General features: G+C 31.9%; 1 protein-coding gene across 1 annotated transcript; it reads left to right on the top strand.

Annotated features, from left to right (window-relative positions):
• The first annotated feature begins 4,481 nt into the window (after nt 1–4,481).
• Nucleotides 4,482–6,799, top strand: LOC127702319 (cholecystokinin receptor type A-like). The gene has a single exon (XM_052206463.1). It carries the CDS (start codon nt 4,540–4,542, stop codon nt 5,728–5,730), a length of 1,191 nt encoding a protein of 396 aa, XP_052062423.1. The 5' UTR covers nt 4,482–4,539; the 3' UTR covers nt 5,731–6,799.
• The last annotated feature ends 4,758 nt before the right edge of the window (nt 6,800–11,557 follow it).

Genomic DNA, 11,557 nt, shown 5'->3' with positions numbered 1-11,557 from the left:
AATACAAAAAAATGGAAGAACATACAGGACAGAGAAACACATAAATAAACAATACAATAGAACATTACGACAAGCTAATAGCTATCAAAGGTGCCAGGCCTAAAGATGAAGAGCATTGATGACCCAAAATTCCACAAAGTTGTGCCAAATACGGCTAAGTTATCTTCCTGGGATAAGAAAGTATTTAGTATTTAGAATAATTCATATTTTTGCAAGCAGTAAATTTATAAAATATAAAAATGACCATATAATTGATATACATGTTAACACCGAAGTGGTGATTAACTACAGAATAAAAACGAATACGTAAAACAACCTAGATCAGCACATAAAAACAGCACAACCGAACAACGCATTGTATGTCAGCCGAATAGATCGACGCACAAAAGTGACGTCACAGATAAATTTCTAAAAATTTCCAAAAAATGGGATAGAGTTCAAGATTAGGTTTGTAACACTGATATTACATGTTTTTAATAACAATGAAAATTACGATACTTGTTAATATAAAATTGTGTAAGTAATTAGATAATTAATTGTATTATCTAGCTATGTCGGTATTTTCTTCTAATTCAAACTGAAAACCAAATACATAGTTTAATTTTAGTTGACCCAAACTAAAATCTTATAAATGAACTGAGTGATAAATTATCTTTACCATCACACACGAATAGAACAGAAAAAAGTAAGAATTACAAAATGCAAACGATAAGACATTTGACAATAACAAATATAACATCAAAACTAAATACAAGAATTTTGGATAGCAAAATACCGTGACACGTCTAATAGCAATGCGAATTTACACTCAGCAAAACAATAACAATCGGGAATATGTCACGTTCGGTACTTAAAAGATCAGACGACGTAATGGCAAACTACAATCTAAGACGTGGTAAAAATTTCCTTAGTTAGTTTGGACAAAGACACATCGTATGGATCAACCAATTCGTGATGGTTTCCATAAAATTTACGGAGTGTAATTTTTAATCTTTCCTCCTCATAACTTTGTTGGAGCAGTTTCTGCGTAAGGAGCACACTCCTGTATATGAAGTCCGTATAGGGTGAACATGCACGAGCATAACGTATCAACTGAGATATATAAGCACCATACGAAGGGACAGAGGGTATGTTACTGCTGAGAAATGGGAAATTGATAATTGCGGAGTTGAAATCGTTGCGTTTGTCATAGATTTTAGAGTGAAGTCGTCCATCTGTGTCAATATTGAGGAAAAGATCAAGGTATGAAGCAGTACTTCTAGTATCAGTAGTATCCTTAATTTCAAGTTCACTGGGATATATGAGATGTAAGTATTGGCTGAAATATGGGTTATTCAATGATAGGAGATCATCAATATATCTGAAAGTAAAATTAAAGAATTTCGGAAGGTGCTTTTTCTTTTTGTCTTTTAGAAGGTTCTGAATCAATTTTGCTTCATACGAGTACAAAAACAAATCGGCCAGAAGGGGTGCACAATTAGTACCCATTGGAATAGCGACTGTCTGTTGAAATATCAATCCTCCAAACTCAACAAATCTTCAGTATATTTTCTGGTAGATTCAGTGTGATTTTTCACAAAATAAGAATTATTATAACCCAAAACAAGAAATTTGTATCTACGATTCCAATTTTTATTGAAAAAGCTGTGTTTAATGAGATTGTGAAGTCGATCTTTCAACTGAGCATGGGGAATAGTAGTGTAAAGCGTAGAAAATTCAAAAGTCTTTATGTTGCTGCAAAATTGCAAAGATTGTGATCGAAGATTAAGCAGTAGATCTTTCGAATTTTTGAGAATCCACATCTGGTTAACACCACTGGTAGAATATATCTCATCACAATATTTTTGAAGGCCATCTTTTACTGTAGAAAGTATAGTAGTCAGTACTTTAGAAAGATGTTTGGTCGAACATTTTGATGATCCAGCTATGTATCGTTCAAAATATGTTTCCCTTTTAAACAACCTATCAACCTATGTCGATTTTAAGCAAACGAATTTCATTGGTACTTACAAATGTCATTTCTGTACTTTACGCTATACCGTTACCATTTGTGTATGGTTCTGTTCCTTATCACAACATCAGGTATGGAATATCAGGAATGAGATGTTGGAGATTGGAAGAAGGATATGCTTTCATGAGAAATTTACACGCAAATGTGGCTTGCGTGTTAGTTTTTGTTATAGTAACAACATTTACCATATTTCATGGCAGAATAGGATATACAGTTTTTCGTAACCTCGAAATGAAAAAACGCTTTAAGAGAAGTAAAGAAAATATCGAAACAAATTTTGAAGGCGTAAGTAGAGAAGTTCGAGATGACGAGATGTCAACCATAACAGATAAAATATCAAATATTTCACCAGATAAGTATGACGAACAACAGTACATCAAACGTCCAATGGTAGAGAATAAAATGCAACTGCATCCAAGAAACGAAGAAAGCATAATCGCCGTGTTAGCCATAAACTCACAATTATGTTTATAGCTATGACTTTAGTATTTTTACTTTGTTTTCTACCAAAAGTGACAATCTTACTTCTTGAAGGGATGTACGAAGATTTTTGGGAACAGCTGTCAATCTTACAGAGACCAGTTGTGCTGTTTTTGTACAATATGTGTATAATCAATAACATTGTGAACCCAATAATATATGCTTTTATGGATATCAAATTTCGTAATGAAGCAGCGACACTTTTGAAATGTATGTTTAGAAAGCCGTGTATTTATTGTAGAAGATCCAAACTCTAAATCAATGCATCGCTATAAAGTTGCTCGCAACTGCATATCTTTAATGAGCAATTAATGTCAAATAGCAGATTAAAACGTTTCGTATTTATCTGTTTCGCACTTTTTTAACATATTCATAGACATGAAATAATGGTGCTATTTAAAGATGATATGCAATGATAAAATAAAAGACATACAATCTCCCAAAGCACATATCTACACTTTATGTATTAGGTTAAAATGTCGTTATGTCTATTCTTTTATTTCAAATTAAAAACCCTATTCACATCTACAGACATAGTTATTAGATCATTATATTACAATATATAACAACAAAGAAGGGGAATTTATGTGAAAATTTCATTTGTTAAATTTGTCATTTTTTTTTTCTTCAAATTAGCATCTAAACAGGATATGAGGCAAATTTATAAAGAAATCAACAAAAAAAAAGGTTATTAATCAAAGACTGAATTTGAAATATGTGCATATACTCTTCGTCCATTCATTGATATTCAATCATTACAGTAAACCGATAAACATAACTGCATATATGCAGATGATTAACAAGTGTATTGATAGAAATGAATCTTTGAAATCGTTGAAAAAAGAAGCTTACGGCACCTGATATTTTTTTGTCAATTTGTAATTAATTTCTGCATGTGTTCGCTCTTATAACGAAGGGTTCAATCATATTCAACCGTATAATTCATTACCATGATATTCAAGTCAATATCATCGAATACAATATTTGGATGTGTGGGCGTGTGAGTGTGGCTTTTGTTCTTAAGACTCGAATAAGGCTTTCATATATTACTAGTGCCTCAACTAGTTATTAACTTTTCCTGCTTCATTATGTCATTAAACTGTTAATTTCAATTCTTTGATTATAATCGGTTTGTAGAAATAATGATAATACAAGGACATCTTTTCATGTTGCATATTTAAATGATGGCAAATAACCTCGCGGGAATAACTGATCAAAACAAACGGCCATCTTTAATTTCATAAAAATTGGGAAATAGTTAAAATATGAAATGTTTCATTTGGTTATTCGAAGTGTTTTGAATGTCAGGTTTTCTATTTATCTGATTTAAAACTATGTACTGTGATGTATTGGCAATTGTACCGGATCATGTCTTCCAGTTCTGTTTTTCATGTTAATGTTACATACTATGACGTTAGCAGTACAAAAAAAAAGAAATGGTAAAGTGGTAACCAAATATTTCGACATTTTTTTAATTTTTGTCAAGCTTCATTGAAAATCATATAACAACGTCTAGATCAAACTAGAACGTTCATTTGTGGGTTGAACGTCTGATCTCTAGATGGCTTTTGGTTTTTAGTGTCGGTGAGGTCGTATTGAAGTATCTCCCACGTCTCTTTTTATTCTCAAAGGAAATAATCAAACGCAACCGTGTATTTCATTACTTTGATATTCTAGTGAATATCATGATATATAATATGTGAGCGTGTGGTGTTTGTGTGGTTTTTTTTTTTTTTTTTTTTATTTCAAGGAATGTTTCCTTATATTACAGGCGCATGCCCTACAGTTATTGACTTTTTTCTGTTTCAAAATGGCATTTACCTTTTTATTTAAGTTCTGTTATTTTAACAAAAAAAATTCCTGTTTGTAAAAATGATTATATCATAAGGACATTTTTATTTATTGCATTTTCAAGAAAGAAGCAAACTTCCCTGATATTGGGTTACAAACTTAATCCTTTAGTTTCATGGGAATATGGAAATAGTTAAAACATTATATGACTTTATCTTTGAATTCAAGTCTTTTGAGTGTCAGGTAAAAGGATTAATATGAATATTAACACTACTTTCAGCAAAGTAACTTTATCAGAATGGAATGAGGAAATAACAAACAGCCTAATGCCAAACATAATCATACTTTTCATTTATCTTGCTCTTGGTACATGTGGAAACGTCTTTGTGTTGTTGGTTTATGCGTTTCAGATGAAGAAGCCATCAGAAGAAAGATATTTCATACCAATTTTAGCGTTCTTCGACATGATAGCAACAATATATCTTGGAGTTCATTATATATTTCAGTGCTTCTATCAGACGAAATTTTCAAACAACATTCTATGCAAAACACTCGTGTTTTTTGTTGGAAATTTTAATCATTACTCGGTTCTCATATTATTTATTATTGCAATTCAGAGATACAGGAAAGTATGCATGTCTCTGACACCATCCATGTCGACTACTATGAAAAGAACTGCATTATTCCTAGTAATTGGCGTAGCCTTTCTGTGTGCTTTACCAATACCTTTTATCTATGGTACCAGTCCATACCACAGCACTAAATATGGTATCTCGGGAATGAGATGTGGAAGATTGAAAAAAGGACATGCTTTGATCAAGACTTTATCTTCGATTGGATTTGGTATGTTCGTCTTTGTCATAGTAACATCACTTATTATCATTTACGGCAAAATTCTAAGATCAGTGTATCGTAGCTTAAAAGTACACAAAAATGACACTAGCGCAAGTAAGAAAGAAATGGAAAAGACCGATGAAGACGAAAGTCATACTGATATTGGTTGTAAAGATAAAGAGATGATATCCACATCAAGCATAACAGCAAAACAGTCAATGATACCAGAAACTAATTCAGACTTTAATGGACAGCGGGTCGTTAAAAGTCGTCCTGGATCCCAAAACATGGAATCAGCTTCAACCAGACAACGGAGAATACACAATCGTCGTATAACCAATAAACTTACAGTTATGTTTTTTATTATCACTATAGTATTTTTACTTTGTTATATACCAAAGGTGACAGTACTGTGTCTTGAAGGAATCTACGAAGATTTTTGGGAAAACCTGTCCACATCACAAAGACCTGTTGTCACGTTCCTATACCATATCTTCATTTTCAACAATATAGTAAACCCTATAATCTACGCTTTTATGGACAAAGAGTTTCGCGATAATGCAGCAATTTTATTGAAACGCATGTTCAATTCGTGTGTGATATCAAATATGTAGATAAAACTATAATACGTTTGTTACGGATTGCTTTTTTTTCAATCAAACCGTTCTCAATGAGTTGTGGGGAACATGGATTCTATCAAGTAGACTGAAAAGTAAAATAACAAAAATACCGAAATCCAAAGAAAATTCAAAACGAAAAGTCCTTTATCAAAATGCCAAGCCAAAATCTCAAACACATCAAACGAATAGATAACAACTGTCATATTCCACAAAAATGTATTTTAAGTTCATGAACTGTAAGTTTTAGTTCGCTTTGTTCATTCCCTTTTTTTTCTGAAAGCAAAATCGTAGATTTCTAAATCAGGGAGTAAACTTCTATTCATTTCACTTTCTACAAAAAAGCTGTAGTGGTGAACTATAATTGATAAAGTACTACCGAACTATGAACTATTGACATAAGCGTTAAACTCTGTTACCCCCAAAATGCGAATGTATGAACGGTCAATTGTATTATTGCATGTCTTTGTTGCTTGGTTTTACATTAATATTATGAGAAGTAAAGCAGGTTTGATTCATCCCTAGATCATATTACATGTTCCTTTTAACACAGTATGAGAACGGAACTGTACGTTTTATTTATGTTTTGGTCATTCGGGCGTTTTTCAGTTTTGGCTTACTCCAATAGCAAGTTGCTAAATGTAAAGCTTTTATTTGCAAACATATTACTATATTGAGTTTCTACTTAAGAATCTTTAAACAAAAACATGCGAAATGTATATATATGTTTATATAAAAATCCATATGCATCCAAACGTTTTCTTTACAATGGTTGAGATCCAAGTAAACTGACAAAGGTGTTAGACAAAGCGATTAAACCTGTAAAAAAAAAGATAAACAACTTCTCGTTGTTTCCACAATTTTGTCCTTTTCGGAAATATAATCTTCCATTTCTACAATTTCAATATTCATTGTTGTATTTTAAAAATATGATTATTGTAAATATGCGAAAATATATTGATTTTTACTATCACTTGCTCAATAACTGTACAATCGCTTAGCCAAACTCATAAAGTATCCTGCATGTGTATTTTATTGTTTGCTCGAGCTCCTTGTGTAAAATTGATCCAGATTAATAAAGATGAACATATTTTTAGTACGGTTTTTGCAATTTGGCTTCTATGACGTTCACCTTTCCAAGGCAAATGTAAAATAGCAATATAAGAGGGAGTATTCCAGAAAAAAAAATGATTACAACAGACATGTAAGATAATATTTGAAGGTAACAAAAAATTGTCTCAAAAGCAAACACGACAGAACATGAAAGATCACGAACTACCGCACAAACAGGAAGTAAAACCAGGTACTCTGGTTTGGAAGGCATCGCTTTTATTTTACCTTATTTGATATTGACCAATATTTTATAAAAATAAAGATATTCTGCCTCAGCAACAGAATTATATAACCATGAAAACAAAGAAAATATCAACAGAAGGATGGGATAACCTAACTCGATACATACATTCCACGGATAGAATGGTTCCATGGAGTTCTACATCTCGCCATTAATCATCTCAACCTCTTAATAACCAGACAAAGACACACCGTATTCGTCACCTGACTAGAGTAGAATTTTAAAATAAATACAGACCGAAAGCAGGGTCAAATTGCACTTAAAGGTATTAGAATCTAAATTAAGGCGACAGAAAATCTCGTAAATCGATTAGAAAGAGCCTAATCAAAGTAACACTCAGACTGATGAAATTGCAAAAACTCTAAAAGACCAATATAATTATATGTGTTAATTAAAATGGTATTGCTCAGAGGGAAAATATATAAAATAACGTAAATAAATATTGTTTAATAATATTTTGATAAAACGAATTACTTATCAAACTAGTCAAACACTAGATGAGTACTCTAGGACAATACTAATATAAACAACATGCATTCATTTGTGCCAAGAAAATGAATAGTGTAAATAAAGATAAGTTGAACAACGTAGATACAAATAATATACTATTAGGATTATTGCATGAATGTTCATGACTATTGTGGTGAGTATATTTTTATTTCACGAGCTTGTGAAGAATAAGAATATTAACTGTCTGACTTATTCTTTCAATGTACTATTATTTTGCTGGTTAAAGTTAATAACATGAGAAAAGATTAAATATTTGTAGTGGAAATTAGAAATCACATTAATATAGACTAAAATGATAAATTAATAAATAAACTCTTCTTAGATACCAGGATTAAAATTTTATACGTCAGACGCGAGTTTCGTTTACAAACGATTCATCAGTGACGCTCGAATAATACAAAGTTAAAAAGGGCAAATGAAGTACGAATTTGGAGAGCCTTGAGGATGCAAAATTCCCAACTTTTTGGCTAAGGTAATTTTCTTTTGGGGTAGAAAATCCCTAGTATTTATAGTTTTGTAAACAGTAACGACAATAATCAAAATTGAGATAAAAAATCATGTAAGTTTATACCAACAACTTCTACCGAAGAAAAGATCGCAAATGAACTTATGCTCCAACAACGACTGAATTGCCACCACAAAGTTCCCTCTAAGTATTGGCCTACTAATTGACAAGAAAACTTATAACTTTCGCTTAACATCTGCAGTCAGTAAAAGGTTAACTACACAGTATCCTCTCATTTGTTTTTACAACCGTCAAGAAACTCGTTTTTCATAAAAACAATATTGTCTGGCAAGCGACATTAGTTATGATTTACTTAAGTATCTAACCTACCTACTTTCGTATAATGCATTTGTAATGGGCGATTGATAAATCAATAAGGAGTTGTGGTAAGATTGCCAATGAGACAGCTATCAACCATAGATAAAAGCACAAGAATGTTAAGAAATACAAGTCACCATAGGGCCTTCGACAATGAGCAACATATACGTATGGAACATATCTATTAATTGCATTTGTTTAACGGGATATAATTCAATTTGCAAGTATTCCATTAGAGTCTGTGTGGGGTTTTCAGAATAGAGAATACTAGGCAAACAGTTTAGAATAAAGGCATACAATAAAAACTAGAGAAAAATATGCAAAACAAATAAAGAATACAGAATAACGGATAGTGAAATATAAAGAACAGAGAATAATGGGATGGTAAAATATAAAGAATAGAGAACAATGGGTAAAAAAATAAGGTATAGAGAAAAATGCTCTAAAAATTAAAAAAATTCAGAAATGAACGACCCCCCATCTAGACCCTCTTCCATCCCCCATTAGAATGCATTAAACGTCGGATTTTTATGACAGATAACACTTGTAGAGCCTATACTGTCTACCCTTTGGGAGCACAGGAGTTTCCTCGATTTAGTGGGGGAGCGTTTTGCTCAGTCTTAAGGTTTCTGTAACGCGTTTATCGTTTTTTTTTTTTTCTTTCACAGTGATGTCTGTTTCCTTCGACTTATGGTATTGATTATTATATTGTCACCTTGATATCTTTCCCCCTTTTTACCTTACGTCTATCGACAATATAAATAATGATGCCGATCCGGACTTCATTTATATGACAATGTGTATTTTAATTGCATATTTGGACTGTTTACACTAGAGTGTAAAAAAATCTTTGGGGTCTTAGACAAGCGTCTTTCATTTGTATCAATTTTCCCCAATGACAGTTATGATGTATCTTCTCTGTGTAAAACATTACCTTAGCAATAGAATTGTCTTACAATGAATCCATGTGTAAGTATATTTGATTAACTTACCATTCCCTTTTCAGTAATAAAACGTATAAAAAATTGTACTTGGACATGAAATGAAATCTTTATTTTAAAAGAAATGTGTACTTAACTTGATGATATTATTGTGTGCTGCATTTGTTTTTACTACAATATCATTTAAGTGTGTTCTATTGTAATGTTACACCTGTAGATGTATTTTGGTTTTATTGTCGCTTAGTTGCTGTCTCATTGTAATATACCCCATCTCCTTTTATTTATAGGATTAAGTATTACTACGTTTTGGTATGCCTTGTTATTTGTGTATGTGTGAAGTTATTTTACTGATTATTTAAATTATTTGATTTTATGGTTCACCTTTGTATTTAAATGATAATACCGGGTACGGATATTTTAATAATGCATTCTTTTAAGAAAGGAACACACTTCCTGGATATTGTGTTACGAAAAACAAACTTTAACTTTAGTTAACATAGAAATCAGTAAACAGTTAATACATTACACGTCTTGATTTTAATTACAAGTGTTTTGAATGTCAAGGAAAAAAGAGATTAATATGAATGATAACACTATTCTCAATAATATAACTTTATCAGAATGAAACGATGAAATATCAAACAGCCTTATTCCGAACATTATCATACTTTCCGTTTATCTTGCTGTTGGAACAAGGGGAAACGTGTTTGTTTTATTGGTTTATGCGTTTCAGATGAAAAGGCCATCAGATGAAAGATATTTCATACCAATTTTAGCTTTCTTTGACATGATAGCAATAATATATCTTGGAGTGCATAATTTAATTCGGTTTTTCTATCAGACGACATTTTCAAACAACATTCTATGCATGACACTCGTGTTTTTTATAGAAAATACTACTTATTACTCGGTTTTCATATTATTTACCATTGCAGTTCAGAGATATAGGAAAGTATTATGCCTGTGAAACTTTCCATCGTCGATTTAAATGAAAAGAACTGCATTGTTTCTGGCACTTCTATTACCCTTGATTTTTGCTTTACCGTTAACATTTGTATATGGAACCATTCCATACACAAGCACAAAGTATGGTATCTCGGGAATGATGTGTGGAAGATTGAGTGAAGAACATGCTTCTCTAAAGTTTATATATTCGATTCTATTTGGTATATCCATCTTTGTCTTTGTATCGTCGTTTATTGTCATTTACGGCAGAATTCTAAAAACGGCATTTTGTAGCTAAAAAGTACACAAGAATCACACAAGTGGAGCTAAGAAAGATATTGAAATAACTGATGAAGACAAAAATCGTTCTGATATTGAATGTATAGATATAGAGATGATAACCACATCAAACCAGTCAATGATACCAGAAACTGAAACAGACTTTGAAGGACTGAGGGCCATTAAAAGTCGTCTTGTAGCAAATAATATGGTATCAACTGTATCAAGAAAACGGAGAATAGTCAATCGTCGAATAACCCATAAACTCACAGTTATGTTTTTATTATCACAACAGTATTTGTACTTTGTTATATACCAAAGGTGACAATTAGGGTTCTTGAAGGCATCGACGAAGATTTTTAGAAAAACTTGTCCTTCTCGCAAAGACCTGCTGTGACTTTCTTATACTATATCCTCATCAACAATGATATAGTAAACGCTATAATTTACGCTTTTATGGGCATCGAGTTTCGCGATAATGCAGCAAGGTTATTGAAACGCATGTTCATTAGGCCGTATTTTTGCATTAGAAGAATTCGTGTGTAATATCAAATGAGAATGAAAAAGTATAATAAGTTTTTTATGGATTGTTTTTCTTTCAATTAAACCGTCCGCAACGAATTGTGGGGATTCTATAAAGTGGGCTGAACAAAATCTATTTTCAATTCAGGAAATCGATCTTTTTTAGGACGTTTCGTTCCTTCATTCAAAGTCATATGTTTGAAAATCAAAGATTAAACTTCTGAACGTTTCACATTGTACAAGAAAGCTGCAGTGGTGAACTGTGGTTGTTTTTTTCCTACCACCGAAATATAAAAAAAAACATTGGCATCAGCTTAAAACTAATTTACCAAAATACGGACGTATGGATGACCAAAGGTTATCTACATATCCCGATGTTTGTCTTACAATCGGCTTATACATTGATTTTATAAAAAGTAAAGTGAACTGAATTTAACATAGTTCATCCCT

This window comes from Mytilus californianus, unplaced genomic scaffold, assembly GCF_021869535.1.
Source record: "Mytilus californianus isolate M0D057914Y unplaced genomic scaffold, xbMytCali1.0.p SCAF_5, whole genome shotgun sequence".
Taxonomy (NCBI): Eukaryota; Metazoa; Mollusca; class Bivalvia; order Mytilida; family Mytilidae; genus Mytilus; species Mytilus californianus.
Note: the sequence above shows the minus strand (reverse complement) of the source record. Positions and strands in the feature narration are given on the sequence as shown.